Here is a 23663-nt window from a genome sequence, read left to right as displayed (position 1 = left end):
GAAGTGATTTTATCAGCTTTCGAATGTTGCTGCTTTCATCGCATTGTTTACCGCGCAATTTTTTACGGATCATTTTTTTAGGCGAATCGCGCAAAATTATTCTGCCAGAATGACGGTGGTGGGTAGCATACTGCAACAGCTAAAATCATAACTAATTACCAGCTCCTGTTGCTTTTTTTTAAGGCAGTGGTTATTTGACCGGCTCCGGTCTTTGAATCTGAAACACTATTTGACCGGTCATGACGTCACTACATAAGCGCTTTTTTCTTTTTCTCTTTCAAAGCAACAGACGAGATGCGCCGATATAAGTTCTAACTTCAACACGTAATCTTCAACTCAGATCGTGGCGCGTGCGATACGTTTCCGGCTGCCATTCTAGAGGGAATGAGTTCGATACTATCCGGAAGCATTCTTTATTTTCATTTTTTTTTTATCTAAATTTTGACCCGAAGCGCATTTTTGTGGTCAATTTTTAATTTGAGTAGCCTACAGCCCATTTTTTATGTGTTTTCAAATGTGAGTAATAATGTTAGAGTTTTTTTAATTTGCTGGAATTTGAGAATTTCTCTTGGTAATTTTCCGATCGTCATAAGTGAACGTGTGTTGCCGAACGACCCTACATTTTTCTCTCTAGTTAGTTATATACAATACTTCTTTAAAATAATTTTATGGTCATGTATAATGGTGTTATCAGCAGCTGAAATCTTTACTTCTGGTCTCAGGCAACATGGCATTTTTGACTTTTTAGGCCAACATGATGATAACAGAGATACGGTAGTAAATTTTAAGCAGTAACAGTGAAGAACATAGTTTTGTCTTCTGCATAAGGTAATAGTTTGAAATGTCACCTCAATTGCTGTCCCTTACCACCAGCCTAATGAGTGGGTTTTGTTCATTGATAGCTTTTGTTTTTCTCATAGACTGAAAGCTTAAATACGGTTATAAGCTAAATGATTTATGCATTTCAGTAGGCAATTAGGTTATGTTTGTTCTGACTTTGTTAAATTCTACAAGCACATAAATACATGTTAACTTCTCTATCTTGCATGGTCAAGTCTGTTTTAAAGGGCATCATGTTACTTTTAAGGCCAATGAACGTTAAGTAACTGTTTGTAAACATTCAAAGTAAACAAAGAAGTAAAGTAAAAGTAAGGTTTGTAAAGTAAACAGGAACTCTCAACCTATATGAATGAATTTCAAGAAAAAATTAAAGAAATTGTGACTGAACAAAAAAGCCAAAAAAAAGATATTGAAGATTTGAGAAAGAGTCAACAGTTTATTAGCTTGGAATTTGAAGAAATCAAAAGAGTAGCAAAAGCATCTGATCAGGAAAAAGAAGAAAAAAACAAAACTGTTGACAAAATAAAAAAAGAAACGAATGACCTCCTCGCTGTTCTTGAACAAAATAAAAAAACATTAGAAGATCTTGACCAATATGGACGGCGTGAAAACTTGGAATTCCATAGGGTGCCCAAAAAGCCGGAAGAAAACACAAATGAAATTATTAAAAATCTGTTAAAATTGATTAACTTGAATATTAAAGACTATCACATCTCCACATCTCATCGCTTGCCATCAAGGAATGTAGAACGACCACCACCCATAATTGTTAGATTTTCCAATAGAGACATTCGAAACGAAATATTTGCCAACAGGAAGTGCTTTTCAGAAATTAGCAACTTTGGAATCGAAGGTATGAGATCTCTATACATCAACGAGAACTTGACTCCACAAAAAAAAGACCTGTACTTCAAAACATTGAGGGCCAGACGAGATCATCAGTACAAGTACATATGGTCCTTTAATGGAGATATTTATGTTAGGAAAAATGAGTTGTCACAAGGTATCCAGTGATGCAGATGTTGCAAAAATGTAGTTAAAAGTCTGCTTTCCAGTTAATCATCCCCTGGTAATATTAACCAATATCTATTTAATGGCTGTCAAATTTCCTTGCCCACATTGCAAAAATCTTGCAAAAGCAATCAAAATTCAATCTGTTGTGATATCTGTAATGAATGGTCTCATTTAAAATGCTCATGTTTAACTTTTTCTCAGTTTAAAAATCTCTCCAGAAATAGTGATCCATATTTTTGCAGCATCTGTATGAATGATACCTTACCATTTGCCAATGAGAATGATGATGTAATTTGTGATCTTGCTAAATATTGTAACTCTAAGCACTATGTAAAAAACCTAAACAATGATAATATAAGAAACCTGGCTGCCAACACCAACGAGACATCCAACACAAAAGAAGTTATATCTAAATATTATGATCTATCTGAATTTGGAAAACTAATAAACATGGAAAAACATAGAAATAGCCTAAGTATTCTCCACATTAATATAAGAAGTTTAAAAAAGAACTTTTCAAAAATGGAACTTTTGCTTTTGAATTTAAACAAATACCCTGATATTGTAGCACTAACTGAAACCAAAATACTTAAATCTTCCCCCCAAGCTATAAACAAACTAAATGGTTACACTTTTGTGCATTGTGATATTATTACAAATGCTGGAGGGGTAGGACTATGTATTAAAAATGAGATAAACTATAAACTAAGACCTGAACTAGAATTAGACAGCACTAATTGTGAATCTATATGGATTGAAATTCTACAAAAAGACAAACCCGCTGTCATTGGTGTTATATATAGACACCCTACTCATGTATTTGGTGAGTTTCAGAACAAATTTATGAATGTTTTAAGTAAAATAAATAAAAGCAAGCTTAACTACTATATATGCGGAGACTTCAATATTAACCAACTTTTGTATAATTCATGTGATAAAGTTAAAAATTACATTAATGAGCTTATTAGCAATGGATGTGAAAATGTTATTAATAAACCAACTCGAATCACAGATCACAGTGCTACATTAATTGATCATATGTACCTATTCAAATAGTTTCAAAGACAATGTAACACCTGGAATTTTAGTGAATGACATTAGTGACCACTTGCCAATCTTTATAATGGTAGAAACTAAAATTTCAGCAAATTGTAACTCGGGCACTAAAATAACTACTAGAAATATGAGTAATTTTGATTCTGAACAATTTCTCACTGAACTGCACGACTCATTTCATGACTGGGGATCATACAGCAACACAGTGGATCATGATTTCAATGTCTTTATGCACAAATTTAAATCAGTTTTAGATAAACATGCACCTTTAAAAACCATATCAAGGAAACACAGAAAGTTAATTCAAAAACCATGGATTTCAAAAGGCATCTTAAAATCCGTTAAGAATAAAAATAAACTTTACAGAGTGTGTATCAAGAACAGACTTGAAAACTCTTTCTTGAAGTACAAAAAATATAGAAATAAATTAAATCATCTTATTGAAATAGTTAAACAAAAACACTATCAAGACCGTGTAAAAACAAACAAAAATAATCCAGCAAAACTATGGAAGACTATAAACACAATATTACAAACGAAACAGAAAGAAAATATTTCAAATCATTCATTAGAAAACGAACAGAAACAGATTATCACTGATAACAATGAAATAGCACACATGTTTAACAAGTTCTTTAGCACTGTTGGACCTATCATGGCATCCAAAATCAATCCACCAAACATGTCACCACCTTAGCAAATGAAAAGTCCTCTTCATTCCTTCTATTTAAAGGAAACAAATCCAAATGAAGTCCAGCAATACATCAGTGAATTAAATCCAAAAAAATCTGTGAGAAAAGATGATATTCCAATCAGATTTCTCAAGTTGGCAAGCTGCATAATTTCCCCCATATTAAGCCTAATGATAAACAAGTGCATAAATCAAGGGATTTTTCCACACTGCCTGAAAGTTGCTCAAGTAGTACCTATTTATAAAAAAGGTTCAAAGACTGATTGTAGCAATTACCGTCCCATCTCACTTCTCCCTCCTATATCAAAAATTGTTGAAAAAATTATTTCATTACGTATCAATGAATATGTAGAAAAATACAACTTACTATCAGAGTGTCAATATGGTTTCCGAAATGGCCTCTCTACATCTCTTGCTGTTTCTGATGTCTGTAGTAATATATTATCCAATAAGGATAAGGGACTTCATACATGTAGTGTATTCTTCGATTTGTCAAAAGCCTTCGATACCGTGGATCATGCTCTACTGTTAAAAAAACTTGAAAACTGTTATGGTATCAGAGGGGTTCCTTTATGTTTATTAAGAAGTTATCTAAATAACCGTTCACAATATACATGCATAAACAATACTATATCTAACCCTGAACATATATTATGCGGAGTCCCACAAGGCTCAATACTTGGACCTTTACTATTTTTACTGTACGTAAACGATATGCCATTGGCTTCTTCTTTTCAAACCACCCTCTTTGCAGATGACACTTTGTTATCCATGTCAGCAAATACACTAAATGATCTCCAAAGTAATGTTAACCAAGAACTTCTGCAAGTTGATAATTGGCTTCGATACAACAAGCTTTCTTTGAATTATTGTAAAACTATGTATATGCTAATCAAGAAAGGAGGAAATTCGAGGAAGTTTCCATATAAAAAAAGCTATTTGTTATATCTCCTGATGTGTACTTTGAAAATGAATGTGGAGCTATGCCGAAAATAAACTTGATTGATTGATTGTTTGTTTAATTGCAATCAACTCAGTAAGTATAATAGCTTTTTGTATACGTTGGAAAGTTTAACATTTACAGCATCTTCTGCCATGAGTGTTGTCCAATAAGGAATTATATTCTAATAATGAGACAAAACTTTAAAGAAAAAAATTAAAATGTCCTGGGCAGAGAGCAAATCTATCATTGGAATTTTTCCAGATTTGAGAATTTTTTTCAAATTTGAGCATACATGTGATAATCTATAGTTTTGTAATGTAGTATGGTTAGGTTTATATTGTTTAGTCTAGCTAACAACATTTCCAAAGTTACTTGATTACCAGTAAGTTGTGAACGAATATGGAGTTTACGTCTCGTCGATCCACATTGACTTGTTTGAATGGTTGTGTTGCATCTAGTCAGACATTAGCTTCGCAAATTGGCATTGATATATTGAAAAAGGGTGGAAATGCTGCAGATGCTGCTGTAGCTGTTGCTGCTGCAATGAATGTTACGCAGCCATGTTCAACAGGTATGGTAAGTGTTTCTTTTTTTAAGTTACAAATGCACAATTTTAATGATATTTTTACGGTGTTGCAACAGTATACCCAAATTGTTTAACTTATTTTTCAATTTCGGTCTGAAGCACATCATATATGTTTATGTTTGTCACTTTTATATATTTATTTTAGACTTCTGTTATGTTGGCATTGCTTTTCGTTGCACTGGTCAGAAATAAAAGCATACCGGTAACTGAACCATGCAGCTGTCAATCCCACAAATTTATTCAGGATAATTTTAATTGGAAACATGCATATATAAATTTCAACAGATTGAGCACTTTTATTTGCAACTGCTGCAATCAATTTCTGGATAAATTTCAACAGATATATACTTAAATATATATAATTTTATATATAAGTCAACCAACATAATCATATTTTACAATATCTTGTACATATTATCTTGTTAATTTTATTTTACTGTGTACATTGTACACTATGTATAGGGATGGGCAAAATAGAATACCGAATATATTATAGAATGACCGGTTGTAAAGCCTAACCGGTTTCAAAATGCATGTGAAATTGGATAATTAAAACCGCTTTAACGATCAACTTTGTACCACTCCGTCTGGCCGCAACGAATTCGCTGCAGAAGTAGAAGTGTTTATCGATTTAGTGCAATCCGAAGTAGGAAAAACGTATGAGTTTCGTTGTTTGAATTAAAGAGATCTTTCTTGTCAAGCGCTTTGCAGTCATCACAGTCTTGCAGAAGTACGTAGTCGTACGGGTAGTTGGCTTTGTCTTAGCTTTTCCTATGCCAGTACAGTGACATGGATGACTTGTTGAGCTGTGGGATTGAAGATGCTACATGCAGTAGTGAAGATAAATCAGCAAATTTGGCTTCCCCACCTTCAGAAATAGATGCCTATCTCACATTGTTGAAAGCATCCACTACATCTGTTGAAAACGCCCCTGTTTGGTGGAAAGCAAACAAAAAACAATTTTCTTGTTTATATCAGTTAGTTTCAAAATATTTTTGTGTACCTGCCACATCTGCTTTTTCAGAGAGATGGTTTTCAAGTGCAGGTTTAACTGCCACCAAATTGAGATCCCGTTTGACTGGTGAACATGGGAAAGCTTCTTGCAGAGCTTAATCCTGGCAGTTTCGCATACTTGTAGAGCAGTGGTTCTCAACCTTTTTGTCTTGGTGGACCCCTTTTGGTGTCTTCGAAGCGGTCGCGGACCCCTAAAAATTTCAATTTGAAATTTTGGTATATCGCGTTTCCTTGTGGAATCATATGTTACATAAGTTTCAAAGCAACACACTTTTAAAAAAGAATTTGCTGAATTCGCAACGCACTTGACGATTGATGAGATTGACGAAATTATGTTATGACTTATGAGCTATATGTTGGCACACAGGATCAAACATCGGTAAGCTATATGCTCATTTGATGTTTTTCTATAACTTTTATCAAAAGTTAATAGAATACTTGCGACTGTTACAAAGAATTTCTCCTTTTTTTCATTTGAAATCAATATTAATTCGTTATAATCACAGTCATTGCAAAACTGTGAGTGGTGATAGACTGCTGACTAACGTTTGTATTTCTAAATTAATCATTGATCAACAATCTGTTGTCTTAAAAGAATTTAGTTGAACATAGCCTTATTAAAAGGTTTAAGTAATTTATATGATATTTTAGTTAAGAAACCAAACCTTTGTGCAATGTCCTTTGCAATTTCAAACGACGCACCAGTGCGTTGCGACTTACAGTTTAAGAATCACTGTAGGCTAATACATAAACAAAGCACAAACAATTTTTAAATTTCTTAATTTATCCGTCATGTTGAAAACTCGGAAACTTTCGCGGACCCCTGGAAATCGCTTCACGGACCCCTTGGGGTCCGCGGACCCCCGGTTGAGAACCACTGTTGTAGAGGCTTTGAATCACTGACGCAGGCCCGGTCATTGAGATTGACAGAGTGAAGTTTCCGATTGTTGAAGTCTTGTTGCCAAGGAACTATTCCATCCTGGGTTTTTTTTTCGCTGAGACTTTTCGGTCATTTGTCCGAAATGACTTGAAAAAATTCGGTCATTTTTTATTTATTTCGGTCATTTTTCTGATGAAAATATTTCCTTTCAAGTAGCTGATACAAACAAAAAACTTTGTACTTCCTGACTAGCTACAACATTAAGTTTCGCTGAGAAACGTTGTACAACGGAAAGGAATAAAAACAAGCAAGAATGACCAAATAAAAAAACACGTTACGCTCTAATGGTTTGCAATTACAAAGTGAATTAACTCTTCAACAATTTCACCGCTCACGTTGTAGCGTGCTCGCTTCGCGTTACTGTGCCAGTGCTCGTATGCTGCGTCATAATTAAATGTTTTGTATGATGCAGCATTTAACCTCAAACGCATAAGTTTATCTGCAGTTGAACAACGCAAGCGATTTCTTGTTGGCGTTTGCAACAAAGAAAGCAAACTGAATCCACGTTGTACGGTTGCGTTCTCTGCATTAAAAGTCAGCAAAGCATTTGTAGGGCATTTTTGTAGGGCTTTTTGCGTCTACTCAGTGGAGTACGACGTTGCAAAAACCATCACACAAAATCACTATTTCGTTGACATAAAACCAAACCGGGTTATGTCCACTTTTAGGTTTTTTTGTTTTATTGCAGTTTCTCGGTTTTTGAACATAGCTCTTTCCAGCACTCCGGGTTTCAGCCTTGTATGTAATCAAATTCAAGGTGAAGCTATGGACATACTCCCAAATGTCTTGCATACTTTGAAAGCAAAACTGGGCTATGTGCAATTCTGTGGACATAGCCCTTTTCTAGCTTGATAGTATAAATAGGTCTATGTCTAATGCTACCATAAATTATGGACATAAACCCCTTATTATGGAATCGTGCCAAGGATCTATGTTCAATTTTCCATTCAGGTTATGATGCAAATTTTAAAAAAAATGCAAAAGATTTAGTCCTTTCTATAGAATTGTAACATATTTGAATTGCCAAACAACATTCGTCTGAAAATAACTTGTGCAGTGCACCTGAATTATGGTATGATAACTGGTGTATTATCGTGCATTCATGTTATTGTTAATCCTTCCTTTTCTGGTCAGGTGGTTAATGACCAGTCTGGTTGACAGTCACTATACTGATATTCCTGCGCTCATGGTTCGCTTCTTGCTCAAGTCACACTTGTGGTAGAGTGACAGAAAACCTATTGCTACATTAAGACCTTAGCTGATACAAAGCGACATTTAATATAACTTATCAAACAGTTTTTTCTTTGTCAATTGTGAAATGGTATTGACACTAAAAACTTCACTTGTCCCAGATGGCAATTTAGGTATTGATAGAAGCTGCGTTTCTCCTTGATAAGAAGCTAGTAAGCCTACAGCAAGGCAGTTGACACTTTTTTTTCGAAGTGTCTTACTGTCTATGAACAAGCGCCACTCTTAAGCTCTATATTGTGGTACTTCCATTTTCAGCAGAAGCCCTTTGATGTCTTTGCAGTAAACAAATTCATCTTGTTGGCAAAAATATGGAAGCAATTCTTTTTCTCTAGCGTGGTAAAATGTTATGGAAGCTCCGATTCCAAGACAGTTTTTGTCTTTAAGTCGACATGCCGACATTTCTGCTGCTTCTTTGGATAGGCTAAGATCCCTGATGAAATCACTCAGCTCCTCCCTGTCTGAATGTCTCTGGAATAGCTGAACTACTTTCAAACACACTTCCACCGCTGTTACTTGCAGAACTTTCTACCTCTTCATGAAACTCATTATACTCCATGGCCATGCACTTCCTCACAGTGAGGAACAGGTAATTGAGCAGATTCTAAATCTAGGTCATTCGAACTGCTTTTCTTGTGACGATTAAACCCCTGTATGTCTACCAAACAGAAGTACCGTAGTAGTCATTGAAATGGCTTTTTGGTTCTCTCCGAACCATTGGTACACCAAAATTAAAATTTTTAAGTGTACCTTTAGTCCACTTTCTCAGGCTTTCTACACATGCTTTGCAGACAATATGACGTGCCCACGGCCTATCTTGGTCACCAAGTTTAACTTTAAAACTTAGCAAACATTAAACTTAGCTAATTTTCTCTTGCCAAAATTTGAAAATATTGATAGGCTATCTCAAAAACTGGAGCCAATTGAAAGAAACAGATGTTAATTTTAAAGTCAGAGGCAAAAATTACCCAGAAACCGTTAAAATATCTTCGGCACTCAAAAAAAAAAAATTTTTGTTGGCCAGTGTAATTTAAACACTGTAAAAGTAATATCACTATATCATTTATCCAATGCAAAACAAAGCATAATTATTGCAATCTGCCGAGGATTACACTTACGAAGTGATATGCTACCATACAACAATTTGTGTTTGAAGGCACCAGCTCTTCACCACAAACACAAATTGTTGAAGTAGGCTACAAAACTCCATTTGCAGAGGACTACATGATTGCAAACAATGCCATGCTCTTTCAAAAGCACCACATCAAATCCAATCCTGGCAGTGTAACGGGCTATGTCCAGTTTTTGTTTTACAACCGGTTGTTACTTTGAGAACCTCACTGGGCTATGTCCAAAAAAGGGGTGTAAAAAAAATGGGGGGTGGCACACAATTTTGAAAAACATCTCGTTGTGTGCAAACCAAGGAGAGCATGGTATGGTTGTAAGTATGTGGCACTGGTGTTTGATCCATTTGAGATATCAAAAATATTCAAAAAAATAAATGGTTTTTTGCGTTTATCTCAGTTTGATGATTTTGGACATAACACCATTTGGTTTTACGTCAACGATTTATGGATGTGGAGTCAAACATTTCACAGATGTTATCACCAGCTCAAAAATTAACAACATTATGCAACATGCTGGGATAATTTCCCAACTGACAGATCAATCTTTTCCACGACTCGAAGGAAAGATTTGAAAACACAGTGGCATTTCTAGAAAGTTGAAGTCTTTGTGTGTGTTACTTTCATGTTTGCGTTTATCACAAGCAATGAGACATTGGATCAACGTACAAAGGGATACTTCGTTGTTTATCAGGGTCTGGTCAATAACATTTCGAAAGGGTTGACCACCAGCTCAAATTTGATAATACTGTATATGCAACATGCTGAGAAAATGTCCCGATTGACAGAACGGACCGATCAATCTCTACTAAGCGGTTTGACCTTTCCAAGGCAACGCAACATTGCGTCACACTTGAAAGCACCACGTCAGTCACGTTTGGGAAATGATACTTTTGTATTTACCTTATCACATATATTAAGACATTGAATCAACGTTCAAACACTAAGTCTACGTGTTGTATTTCCGATTGACAAAAAATCGTAGAGTAGCGCAAGAAGCTTCTTTGCAATCACTGAAATCGATTTGCGTGCGTACATATTTTTTCGGACATTTTGACCGAATTGACTATATTTTTTTCGGACATTTTGCTAAAAAATCGGTCAATGACAGAAGTCTTGTTGCCGGGGAACTATTCCATCCATTAGATGCCGCTGAATGGAGAGCAGCCCTTAACGTGCGTTGCTCAAGCGCACACCCCGAGAGTCGAACCAGCGCCGCTTGATCTTGAAGCTTCTTCGTTCCAAAAGTGATGCGCTAACCAATTGAGCTATCAGGTGGTCAAGTATTCTAGAATAGATATCTGTATTCTATATTCGGTTTCAGTATTCTAGAATAGCTAATTATTCTATTTTGGCCATTTCTAACTATGTATATTACAATCGATTGCAGGCCTTGGAGGAGATGCTTTCTGTTTATTTTATAACAAAAAGTCCAACAGCATCCGAGGCATGAATGCCAGTGGAAGAGCTCCTAAACACTTAACGCTAAAACACTTAAACGATCTTGGATATAATGAAGAACATCAACTTCCATTGACAAGTGCCCTTGCCATCACTGTTCCCGGTGCCTGTGCTGGGTATGTAATAAATGAAAAAATAAATTGTTGGCAGGTGTTTTTTTAAGTAGTTACATTATATCATTGCTTACCTGTATTAATGTTACCTGAAATTCATTAGGGTCCATTATGAAAATTAATTATTTTGCACTCGGGAACTGTTGCGTTACATCAATAGTCTAGTTTTTTTATTAAGTCAATTGCAGATAGACTGACCATGTGCTGACTACCTGTAATAGTAAAGTAGTGTTTACATCACTGTAAAGAAAGGCGGTTGAGGCATGGGTGCACGTGCATCTCAACCATCTTTATACAGGCTTTAAAGTTTTCTGCTCAATCATGCACCAATGGGAAATGGTGTCTTCCTCCTCCTGTAAATGTGGAGCCGAGTAACAGACCGCAGATCACATCGTTAATGATTGCACCATCTTTAAGTTACCTAATGGAGTGGAAGGTTCGCGCATGTTGGATGATGAAACCAAAGACTGGCTGCTCTGTAGTAGCCTTCCAGTGTAGTCCGGAACATTGTGAATCTAAAGTGTTAAAAGGATAAAAAGCAGCCCCAGGGGCTCACACGACAAAGAAGAAAGATCACAGTAAAAACAATCTTTCCCAGTATAGCAAAACGTGAATGTTGAGACATGATTCACACTGAAGTAGAAAATAAGTCAGTCTCATCACTTTCAATTCATGTATGCCCCAACTCCAACTTACACATTCAGTTTAAAAGCAGAACTTTTTATGACTTGGGTTTTGTGCATAGCACACTTTGGTTTTATGGTTGACTGACATTCTATACAGATGGGTTGATTGTGTGGATAGATTTGGAAGTGGTTCACTGTCTATGAAAGATCTACTTGGACCTGCTATTGAAATGGCTCGACATGGTTTCCCAGTGTCTGGTCCAATAACATCAGCATTGTGGACTAATTCAAGTCCACCTCTTTTAAAGGAGAACAACAGATTTGGGAAAGAACTGTTGATTAAAGGTGCGGTATACGGTAATAAAGACTATATTATATATGATACTGTGTATAGAAAATGACATGTACTGCAAATAATTTGATGTATTTAAAACTATTTATTGACTAGGAATCCCAGGGTTCGATCTTAGCACTGGTCCTGTGGCCAATGCCTAGTGCGAGTTCCCCGCGGACCAGTACGAATCGTTTCGCACCAGTTGGTCCGACTGTCCAGTGCAAAAATATCGTCGTATTATGTCGTTTGATTGTTTAGAGTACGTGGTTCTCGTTTGCGGTTCTCTTCAAACAACAAAACACGTGATCCGTGTGTGTAAAACCTAGGGACGGTACATTACGGGACGCGCAACTCCGTTGTTCCTTCAACATTAGGAGGGTCAATTGCCAATTTGACATTTTTTTACGCTTTACTACTGGCTTGCTTTCAACTAAAAACCTTAAATTACTTTAAAACTAACTTCACTCTTCTTATATAACCCATAAAAAGTAAAATATTTTGTAAATTAAAAAAAAACGTAACCCTTCTAGTGTTGCGGATAAGCCAAAAGCGGATGAAGTTTCGCATCCCTATGATCTACAATCCCTAGTAAAACCGTAAGAAAAAGGCAATCGCAACATCACGTGTTAAATCGTAAGAAAACAGCAATCGCAACATCACGTGACGGTGTTAAAGCGTATTGAAAATTGTCAAGACGAAGCTGAGGTCAAGGCTCTGGGCTGACCACGTAACAGATCTTCTGACCATCCAGCTACAGTCAGCAGAAATAAAATATTTCGACCCCAAACCTGCCATACATTTATGGCTGGCAAACGATTCATCTGTGACGTCAAGAAAGCCCGACACTGGCTATGTGTTTACAAGGCCAGACAAACACACATCGGATTCCGATTATGACCCCGTGATCGTTCCGTCATCAGATTCCGATTATGACCCATCATCGGATTCAGAAATTGAAGAAGAGCCCCAAGTAGATTGAAGACTCAACGTAGATTGAATGTCTTGCCTAGTTAAACTGTTGTTACTGTTATTGCCATTGTATATTTCCATGTTATTGCCACCATTCATTATTGTCGTTTTAAGGTGGTTTTCCCTGGGTTGACCTCGTGCTTCCCATGACAATCTTGTTTTTATCAGTAAACGGGACGGACCAGTGCGATCTCGTGCGGACCAGTGCAAATGGTGAGCCACTGGTCCGGTTGGCCAGTGCGAAAAAAGTTAAGGTCGAACCATCATCATCATAATCCATCCAGGGGCGCCGGAACGATTTTTGACTGGGGGGGCAAGATTACGAAAAAAGGGCACTTTTGTTTACTAAAAGGCCAATTTTTTTTCAAGTTTTAAGATAAGACATAGCGATAATGCTAATCTATCAGCTCACTATGTATTGAGTAATGATAGCCTACAAGTGTCCGGTATACAAAGAAGGGCATCATGCTATTTTATAATGATGTAACCTACTGTCAAGCCTTAAAGCAGCCTGCGGCCATGGCCGCTAAGTAGTGCTTGAATGAACCGCAGGTGCTACCTCCTCAATCGGCCAAGTTTGGCCGCCGGTTTCTCCTAGCCAATTATTTAATTTCGCAATACAATGATCGTGGATTAACTGTCGAAAACATGCAGTATCAAAGAGTGACGCAAAGTTAGATCAGCGCGTCATAATCGCCACTGTTGCATTGTGTAGGGAATATTTGTTATTGATGGAATATCCATCTGCGATCGCCAGCGCTGTAAGTCTTGTTTGTAATTCCCGACGTTTATTTTAACAAAGTCTTAATCCGAATTGCTAATTTACATCGGCTGGCAATATTGTCGTTTTTATGTCGATTCGATGTTGTCGGACATTGAATCGTTGTTAAAAAGGAGAACAAAGTTAGTTGACATCAATGGGAAGACATTTTTTGATCATATTTTGCAAAAATTATGCTTCTTTTAGTAATGTCTTCTAGTAATGTACATCATTGAAATAGCTAAAACCTCAATTGCTAAGGTAACAGGATCAGATGTCAGTAGATTTAACAGAAAAAATATTTCGCACTTGCTAGTGCATCGTCAGTTCTGATAAAGGGCAGTTAAAGCCTACAAGTAATGTTTTAATCATTGAAATACTTATTTTATTACCTTGCCGTCATCGTCAACACATGTCGAACGTTGTTTTTCGTTGCTAAAAAGAATTCTAGGGGAGTAGCAAACTTTTTTAAAATCAGCCACATTGGAGACACTCGTGCGAGTGTCGTTTGAATAGTACTGGATTACAATCCCGATAAAGCAGTTATTGCGTGGTGCAGCGATTCTATTGTAGGACGTCGCCCAGGCCCAGACTTCAACAACCTAAGTGATCATTTTAGCATTGTTGCAAGTTTAATTCTATTTACTTGTGCTATCGTTATTTTTATTTTGTATTTTGGCCTCCAAGCACGCAGATTTGGCCGCCGAGAAGGAGCTCCCGTTAGGCTACGATGGCTGTCGAAAAAAACGAGTTTTAAGGCCTTTAGGGGAGACCCAGGAGAGTTGAGCCGCAAGGAGGGTTGATCCACCCCCAAAAAATGCAATTTCTAGTATTGAAATCTAATATTTGGGTTCCTCTGCGTGACATATGCAACATTACTGCCATTTTGACTCAATCAATTTTGTAGTTATATCTAGTATAGCTTGTAGAAGTAGTACAATGTGAAAATCAAATCTAAAAGTGGATTGCTGAGTTACAAGTCTTTCAGCTTATAGCCACAAAGTAGTGGCAGATAGTTTCCTTGTAAGATGTGTAATATATTGTCAATGTGATGCCTTTTTATCATGATAAGTATTATCAACTTTGCAGCGCTGTTTTAATAAAACTCGCAAGTTTTACCGAACAAGGTGACATAAGGAGAGTTGAGCCATTGGTGTCTAGGAGAGTTGAGCCATGGCTTTTACATAGTTTAAATAGGCAATGGCTCAACTCTCCTCAATACTATTGGTTTACTTATTATCAAAATCAGTTTTTTGTTATTAGATTTATTAAAAGCTTGCAATTGACCAGAATATCGTGAATGATCAAAAGACTTGCTCACAGCAGGGGGCCAGAGGGCAATTGTAAACTCAAAATTTCCCTTTTGAAACGTGTGTGACGTCATGATAATTGGATATTAATGATAACAGTATTGATTATCATTATTGATTCAATTATTTTGCTGTCAAACAAGTTTCAAAGAGGCACTTCCTCTTCTACACTAGCCTATCGCTTGGAGTGACCGCAAACGGCTGAAAAAGCGCTTGGGTTGCAATTCGAGGATAAATTGTGAACTCATGCGCTTGGGTTGCAACCAGAGGGCAATTGTGAACTCAAAATTTCCCTTTTGAAACGTGTGTGACGTCATGATAATTGGATATTAATGATAACAGTGTTGATTATCATTATTGATTCAATTATTTTGCTGTCAAACAAGTTCCAAAGAGGCACTTCCTCTTCTACACTAGCCTATCGCTTGGAGTGACCGCAAACGGCTGAAAAAGCGCTTGGGTTGCAATTTGAAATGGGTAAACTACTTTTGAGACCAAAAAACTTTTGGGGTCCGTCATTGATGGCGGATAATGTTACCGCAACACCACCATTTTGAATTAAATAGTGAAAAAAATAAATCTAACAAGTGACATTGTAACACTGTGTACTGAATAATATTGGATAATTTATTTTGTATTATATCTTTTGTGTTTAGATGGTTTTGGTAAGCACTGGCTCAACTCACCTTGAGACTATGATCAACTCTCCTCGATCGGCGGGAGAGTTGAGCCAACTGACTTTTTTATTTCATCGACAAATTACACATATATGCAATGATGTTAGATTAATTTCCTTTTTTGTGAATGAAGGTGAATGGTTACCCTTCAGTTTACCAAACAAATTATTTGTGTAACCTAAAAATTTCGATAGAGATTTACCAAAGTTGAAAAATCGGCTCAACTCTCCTGGGTCTCCCCTACTGTGTTGCAAAATTTTGTGCCGTAAATATTATTTTGAGGCAAAAATGAAAGATTATAATTAGGCTAAAAGCGAATAGCAGAAATTGTTATATTGCAAAATGTGCAGTAGCTTACATGACTTTAAAAGGGCACCATTGCCCCTTGCCCCTCCATCTGCAGAAAATTTGAGGGCAGGGGGGGCATTCGCCCCCCCTGCCCCCCCCGCTTCCGGCGCCCCTGAATCCATCGTCGGTTTGTTCCCCACTAGTGGGGGTGGCCGATTGTTTTCGTGCAGCAATTGTTTTAATCCCTTTTCTCCATTTCACCCTGTCCCTTGCATCTTCCTCCTTCAGTCCGACTTTTTTAAACTCATCCTTCACTTGTTGTTTCCACGTTCTTCTTGGACGACCGCGTTTCCTCTTCCCATCCACCTTTAGATCTAGTGCCTTTCTAAGAAAACTTCTTTCCTCCCTCCTTATCACATGTCCATACCATCTTACTCCATTTGCCCTTGCCAGTTGGTCTATGGTCTCTCTCATCTCTAGCATATCCAACAATTCTTCAGTCCTTTTTTCCCTTCTCGTTTTCACCCCACACATTGCTCTCACCATTGACCTTTCCGTTCTTCTCAGGATTGCCAGTTCACTCTCTCTCTCAATACCCATGTCTCGCTACCATATAGCATTGCAGGCCGCACACAGCTCCGATATACTTTTCCTTTCATCCTTAGTGAAAATTTTCTACCATACAACATTTCCCCACATTCCCTGAACTTTGCCCAGCCCAATCTTGCCCTTGTTGTCACCGCTGCTTCACATCCACCACTTCCATTTATCCGATCACCCAGATAACAGAAGTCTGTCACTGTTTCGATGCCATGGCAGAACTCATCATCATGGCCTTCCACTTCATTCCTTCCTTTACTGCATTTCCCACAAACAAAACACTTCGCCAATCTTGTTGCGGCTCTCTTGATATTAGCACATCTTGCATGTACCCACTTTCCACATTCCTTGCATTGCATTGAATTTCTCATCACTCTCTTGCCACATATTCCACAGGGATCTACTTTGCTCTCAACAACTGTTCCTTCTGCTCTGAATTCGTAATTTCGAATTCGTACTTGAACCCTGAATTCGTAATTGGCTTGTGCCTCACTTTTTCATTGAATCCGCCCTGCTTCTAAAAAAAACCTGCTCTTGGCTTGGCGTAAAGTCAGCTTGCTGAACAGTTAAATTTTTAACTATCACTAACTTGTTGACAACACAAGACAAGTTTTTCTACGTTGGAATAAACCATTCTGAACAATAATCTGACAAACGTGTGTCATTACATTGTGACACTAGTAAACACTAATATTTATTTACGTTAGGTTTTCCTTAATGAGCTCGCTATCTCTATATCACTGAAACCAGGACACAGAGACGTAAGAGGCACTATCACGTCACGACATATGTGTGATACCAGCAGTAAGCAACACTCCATCAAGATTGCAACATATGCCAACTTAACAACACATGTTACCTGGCACCATAAGCACTTTCTAAACAAAAGAAAAACCCATTCTAACTTTAATTCTCAAGCACTGCATGTCTATCATCGTCTAACATTGGCTAATTCTTATTGAATCTTTCTTTTGCACAAAAAAAATCTTTGTAAAATTTTACTTCAATGTGTTTTGTTTCAATTTAGTCGAATAACTATTATGTTAATGTATGAATTTAATTATATTCTGTAGATGCTATCACTGGGAGTTTTAGGCCTCCAGTCACAGGAGAGATTTTCAAAAACCCTGGCCTTGCTGATGTTTTTGAATCAATTGCTTGTGATGGAAAAGATGGCTTCTACAAGGGATGGGTAGCGGATGTCATTGTAAATACTGTGAAGGAACATGGTGGCGTATTAGATCATGATGATCTTGCAAACCATTCCTCTGAGTTTGTTGATCCAATTTGTGTTGAATACAAAGGTGGAGTGATTTTTTTGATAAAAGATTGTTAACCAGTAATTTACTTGCTTTGTCTTTCGTAGCCGAAATACAATATCAACTTTCAACACCAAAAGGACCCAGCTTTTTTGTCTTTATACGCTTTTCCAGCCAAACTTCTTACAGTCCTACTTTCCATTCAGTGCCTGTGTTGTTGACTTAAACAGTCATTGGCTCATTGGCCCAGATGTGCATATCACTCCTGAAGTTGTAGTGGTAAAAATATAGGCCATTTCAACTTGTTGAGCCTAAGCTCAAAAAGGAACAAGTATAATAACCAACGTAATAAGACAATACGGTACTGTGCACTTCTGTTAGTTAAATTTGAACACATTTACATTTGCAATGTCTTTAGTTGACGTTTTATTGATTATTTTGTTACGCAGTAGGCATTATCTGACTGATTTCATTATCGGCCTGATTTTAAGATATCGGCCTACCGCCACCGGCTATCGGCCTGATTTTAGGATATCGGCCTACTGTTGATAATGTTACCAAATGTCTTTTATTTTTTTAATGTTGTATCTTATTATATGCACTTGTTTTTAGGCTTGAAATTGTGGGAAATTCCTCCGAACAGTCAAGGCATAGTGGCACTGGAAGCACTGAATATCATTAAAAACTTTGACCTATCAGGCATGCAGCACAATAGTGGTCAATATCTTCATTTGTTACTAGAAGCACTGAGGTGAACTGAGATACTTTTTTTATCTTAATGGTCTTTTCAGAGTCGTTTTGTAAGTTAAACATTTTTGCCATAAGCATACGTACACCCACCAAGCGGGACCTCACACCTGTTAGTTATTGGTTTTGAGACCGCGAAAGCAGTCAGTTACATTATTATGTTTGATCCACAGAAAAGTAGAGCCACATATAGATGTATGCAGAATGATTACCTGCAACTAATCCGGTGATAAAACAACGTTAAATTTTGAAATAGTTTGCCTTTTGCACAATTCCTGTTGAGTATGACATCTAAGCCTAGCTGAATGCTTTGTTACAGTTCCTGAGCAAACATCCAATAGCGTTTATTTTAGCAATAAATTCTGTGATGAAGCGTATTATTGAAATAGTTTGCGATATTTCACGTTTAACCTAAGCAACATAGAAGATTGCTTTTATTGTTACGTATGCGTCACAAACACAGAAAACGGTATTGTATGCGAGTGAACAGTTTTTTATTAGTTTTTTGGTATACACCATGTCTAGTAAACTTTATCTTTAGGCTTAGTTTTGCCGATGCCGCTGAATATTGCGCTGATCCGTCACATTCCAATGTGCCTGTTGAAGGCTTGCTAAACAAGGACTATGGGAAAAGTAGAGCTGGACTCGTAAGGAAAGAAGAAGCAATGACTGTTGTAGTGAAAGGTAATTGAAGCAAAAGTGTAAATGTCACACGTACCGAGCCGATACTATCTATGATAAATTAGATGGTGAGCTCATATATTGCCAATGTCTAAAAGTTTTCTCGGTTAGTTATCTAATTACTAATTTGTCTTGAAAATTGGATAAAAATAATACTCATTTTCTTCCACGCCACACAAAGAAACGGCCACCTTACTAAAGACCCTCTTTTCCTTTTTCATTGACATGTACTATATGAGATCAGGGATTGTGTGAGACGAAGATATTCGTGTTTTTGGTTGCTTTCTTGGAAAGCGTGTTCGTGGCAGACTGCGAACAATAATTTTCATCAAAAAATTTCACCGGCTGCATAGCCGAGTGGTGAGAACCCTGGAACGGCAGTCGAAAGGGCGCCGGTTCGACATGTCAATCTTCGAAAGTCGAAAGGGCGCCGGATGTCAATCTTCAACCACCGGGTGTAAGCCTGAATACGACAAACAAAAAATCAAAAGTTGAAGATTAATTAGTCTATCGAGAACAGCACATGACAACGGGAACGCTGACAAAATTTTCGAGCTAAGCATCTCGTTTATTCAAGGCTGCATCGCATGATAGAGCACATAGTACATACGACTACTGGCTATGCAAGCATTCAACCGGCTGTCTTGCTATATAATTCTTTATTAATCAAAGCTTGCTAATTTTTTTTTTTTGGCAATTTTCGATGACCTCTCTGCTTTACTTTCGATTCAGGCACACCTTCAAGGGGCCACGGAGATACAGTTTATTTTACCACTGCTGATAAGGATGGAAATGTTTGCTCTTTTATAAACAGCAATTACGTCGGTTTCGGAACTGGAATTGTACCTCAGGGATGTGGATTCAGTCTGCAAGATAGAGGATGCAACTTCAGTTTAAAAGAAGGACATCCTAATGCTGTTGCGCCCATGAAGAGGCCATTTCACACCATCATACCCGCGATGGTGACAGACGCTACGACCGGGGACCTGGTGATGTCTTATGGCGTCATGGGAGGTTTTATGCAACCACAAGGTCATGTTCAGGTAACATTTGTTCCAGAATTGCATACTTTGGTCAGTGAATCTTGCGGGAGGGTGTTTGCAAAATATGTTGTACTAGGGCTGCATTTGAAATTTTGTTGGCTACTGTGGTTATTAGAAAGGATCTAGCGCTTGTTGAAAGTGTTGCAATTATTTTAGAAATTGTATCAAAACAACGAATTATATTATAAATTTTACTGGAATGTATTGTAAATAATTCTCAGGTCCTTCTGAACATGGTAGAATTTGGTATGGATCCGCAGAAGGCTCTGGATGCTCCACGATTCTTGGTCGGTTCTGGACACTTATCCCCCTTGGGTGACGTACGTCTGGAAGAAGGGATAGACAAAGAGGCACATCTTTACCTTGCATCCCTTGGACACTCCGTGTTGGGTCCCGTATCCGGACTCGCTCGTTGCTGTTTCGGCAGAGGACATATAATAGCGAAACGAAAGTTTTGGTCACCAAATGATATTAGCTCCCCTGTATATTGGGCCGCGTCAGACCCTCGCGGTGACGGTGTGGCGCTTGGTTATTAAATGCGCTCATGTTGCAAAAAATCGTGCCATAATTATATTTTTTTAGCATTCTGAATCAGACGTGATTATAATGTTTTTTCAATTGTGTAGTTTATTTTGTGATGATGATTTTGAATTTCTAGTCCTCATGCCATCGATTGTAGGCCTAATGCATGTACTTTGGTACGGTACTTCTATTCAATTAAGTCGTGCTTAATAGACATAAAAATAGTGCTTTGCAGTCAGTGAGTTCATGGTTGTGTTCGTATTGTAGACACTTTCTATGTTATAGAAAGTGATATTGTTTTTACTTTGATGGTAAGTACCAATTACGGTAGACCTGTCTGATGCAGTACTAAACCATGGAGATATGCGAACGCCAAGATTAAAAAATTAAATCAAAATTTTCAATGAATGTAAAAAATCTGAGTCGATCTACTTGAAAAACTTGAAGGTTTGAATTGATTTGAGCTACGGTATCGACTATCGAGATCGTCAACCTAAACGTAAAAATAGTATAAACTAGCTGGGCATGTGTAATGAAATTGCGCTCTTCTGATTCGCGTGTGTGACGTCATTATTATTTTGTTTCGGACGCAGGCATTCTTTCTGTATTGGTACACGCGGTGTTTTGTGTTTTCAACTCGTTGCAGTCTTGAGTTCGTTAGCTGGTGTTAGGTTCCTATGTTTACAAATTAATGGTGCTCTTTTCTATTTACGTATGTCTTTATGTTCTGTATTTAGATATCATACTTTTAAGTTAATTAAAACTTCAGTAAGTGAAATGTCTGGTTATTGTAACAGAACAATTTAATTAACTTAATTTGAAAATGGAAAGCAAGTTTTATAAACCTAACGTCTTCAAGGCTGTTCCAAGTTCTGCGCAATCCAAGAAAACCTGGCTACATTGGTACAAACAATTTACGGGATTCTTAGAAGGTACACCGGATGCGACTGATGTGGACAAGCTGAGATGCCTGATTGCGCATGTAGATGCCGACGTTTATGACGATATTAGTGAGTGCGACACGTTCGACAATGCAGTCGCTACACTACGTGCTCTTTATGAGAAACCTGTCAATAGTAGTTTCTCACGTTACCAATTGAAAACTTGCAAACAAGAAATAAGTCAATCGCTAGATGACTATCTACAAAAGCTAAAAACGTTAGCCAAAGATTGTGATTATAGACAGGTGACGGCAACAGAATATCGAAACGAAGCTATATGCGAAACTTTCATTTCTGGTATTGTCTCACGAGATTCGACAGCGTCTTTTGGAAAACAACACGCCAGAGACTACAACGCTAGAAGGTATTTTCAAGCAAGCTCGTTCTCTAGAAATTCCTCATCGAAACTCCGAACAATATGACAGGCCGTTTGTGTCAAAGCCGATTTCTGAGTACGGTATCATGATGAACCCAGTACTGCTGCTATTCCAAACCAACTTGCGGGAAGTTCCAATCAATCAAGCTTCAAATCAAAATGTGGATATTGTGGAAGTTTTCCAAAACATGCTCGGTCGCTGTGCCCTGCCAGAAAAGTCAAGTGCTACAAATGCAACGCTTACGGACACTACGCGGTGGTTTGTCGCACGAGTTGGAAGAAGTCTTCTGCAATAGAACCGCTCGCGGTGGTATCATCGTCGGAACCAACAGGAGACCCCCCGACAAAGGCAGTGTTGTATGCGTCAATGAAATAAATTGACGGCGTCAGCGCTAATTTCTAGCGCTATTTTAGCCAGGGTCTCACAAAACGGAAGTATTTTAACCAAGTTTAGGCTAACAATAGCTATAAATAAAGAGCAGGTTTTATGTTTTGAGACTGTATTGTAACTAGCTGCTTTAGCTTATTAGTTATTTCCTTGTAGAAACACAAGCATTTCAAAACGTTTGTCTAACAATCTACTGCGTTTGGGACGCATAATGTCCTTTCCAAGTGAAAACATGAATTCCACAGCAGCGCTGAATGGTATTGGTGTGTTGTATTTTAAAAACAAGTCTTGAAAACGTTTACTCGGAAAGGTATCACTGTTCCAAGCGTGCTGTGATGGCTTAGCATATATCAATCTTTTAACGAGGTCCACTGCACCTGCATCGCTCTTTTCAAGGGCATAGAGCTCTTGAAATAAAGTATCCTCAACCACCGCGATGACATTCATTGATTTTTCGCTTTCTCTGATCCCTCGTTCTCGATACTGATCACGATATGAGTATCACCTACCATTTGGCGAGCTTCTTCCGCTTGCATTTCAGGTAGCTATTCCAACATGACCTTCTTTATATAGAGGCCTTGTACACGTGCGACTGGAGGCAATGACTGGAGGCGATTGATTAAATCTGACAGCTAGCAGAACTGTGATGTTATAAGCGACCTGCAATGTCTGTGTAGTCGCATAATGCGAGCTTGAAGTTGTGAATACACTTTCACATCATTATTAGTTTATTATGCTGTTTTTAAAGCCAACCGAACATGGAATATGTCGCTAGATGTTGTTCTAAACTAACAATGAAGTTTGGTAATTTAAAGAACAAAGTTTAAGGTTTCAAAACAAACACACAAAAAGCTGTGATTTGGTCAAACTTGTGATTGCTGTTTCAGTATGAAAGTGACAAGGTACAGCGATTAAGTATAAAACCACATGAGATATAATGTTTAAGCAAACTCAGAAAGCGACACAGACAACCTAATTATTCAGTACAGAACTATCATCGGTCATCATATTAAACAGAACGGTCATCATATTAAACCTACAAATTGATACCGCTCGGTGGGTATCAAAATCACAAAGATAAATTACATACCAATACTTAACAAGAAAAATAG

The 23663-nt window shown here is 37.6% G+C and overlaps 2 protein-coding genes across 4 annotated transcripts; both read left to right on the top strand.

Annotated features, from left to right (window-relative positions):
* The first annotated feature begins 623 nt into the window (after nucleotides 1–623).
* LOC145764538 (uncharacterized) lies at nucleotides 624–4810 on the top strand. The gene is made up of 2 exons (XM_082576157.1): nucleotides 624–1693; nucleotides 4356–4810. The coding sequence occupies exons 1-2, from the start codon at nucleotides 1186–1188 to the stop codon at nucleotides 4595–4597; spliced, it is 750 nt and encodes a 249-aa protein (XP_082432283.1). The 5' UTR covers nucleotides 624–1185; the 3' UTR covers nucleotides 4598–4810.
* Nucleotides 4598–21618, top strand: LOC145764536 (glutathione hydrolase-like YwrD proenzyme). 3 transcript variants are annotated; one of them, XM_082576155.1, is made up of 9 exons: nucleotides 4598–4637; nucleotides 5003–5115; nucleotides 10847–11033; nucleotides 11814–12001; nucleotides 17668–17898; nucleotides 18466–18604; nucleotides 19142–19284; nucleotides 20014–20324; nucleotides 20546–21618. In XM_082576155.1, exons 2-9 carry the CDS (start codon nucleotides 5088–5090, stop codon nucleotides 20858–20860), a joined length of 1542 nt encoding a protein of 513 aa, XP_082432281.1. In that variant the 5' UTR covers nucleotides 4598–4637; nucleotides 5003–5087; the 3' UTR covers nucleotides 20861–21618. The 3 variants fall into 3 exon arrangements, with proteins under 3 accessions (XP_082432281.1, XP_082432280.1, XP_082432282.1); XM_082576154.1 differs by lacking the exon at nucleotides 4598–4637 and having other exon boundaries at nucleotides 4802–5115; XM_082576156.1 differs by lacking the exon at nucleotides 4598–4637 and having other exon boundaries at nucleotides 4985–5120.
* Nucleotides 21619–23663: the final 2045 nt, after the last annotated feature.

This window comes from Aplidium turbinatum, chromosome 2, assembly GCF_918807975.1.
Source record: "Aplidium turbinatum chromosome 2, kaAplTurb1.1, whole genome shotgun sequence".
Taxonomy (NCBI): domain Eukaryota; kingdom Metazoa; phylum Chordata; class Ascidiacea; order Aplousobranchia; family Polyclinidae; genus Aplidium; species Aplidium turbinatum.
Note: the sequence above shows the minus strand (reverse complement) of the source record. Positions and strands in the feature narration are given on the sequence as shown.

Excerpts from the sequence above, each read along its gene's own strand:
- LOC145764538 (XM_082576157.1), top strand. The coding sequence starts at position 1,186 with ATGAATGAATTTCAAGAAAAAATTAAAGAAATTGTGACTGAACAAAAA. Across the intron at positions 1,694-4,355 it reads TAGCAACTTTGGAATCGAAG|ATGACACTTTGTTATCCATG; the intron begins GTATGAGATCTC and ends CCCTCTTTGCAG.
- LOC145764536 (XM_082576154.1), top strand. The coding sequence starts at position 4,944 with ATGGAGTTTACGTCTCGTCGATCCACATTGACTTGTTTGAATGGTTGT. Across the intron at positions 5,116-10,846 it reads TACGCAGCCATGTTCAACAG|GCCTTGGAGGAGATGCTTTC; the intron begins GTATGGTAAGTG and ends AATCGATTGCAG. Across the intron at positions 19,285-20,013 it reads AATGACTGTTGTAGTGAAAG|GCACACCTTCAAGGGGCCAC; the intron begins GTAATTGAAGCA and ends CTTTCGATTCAG.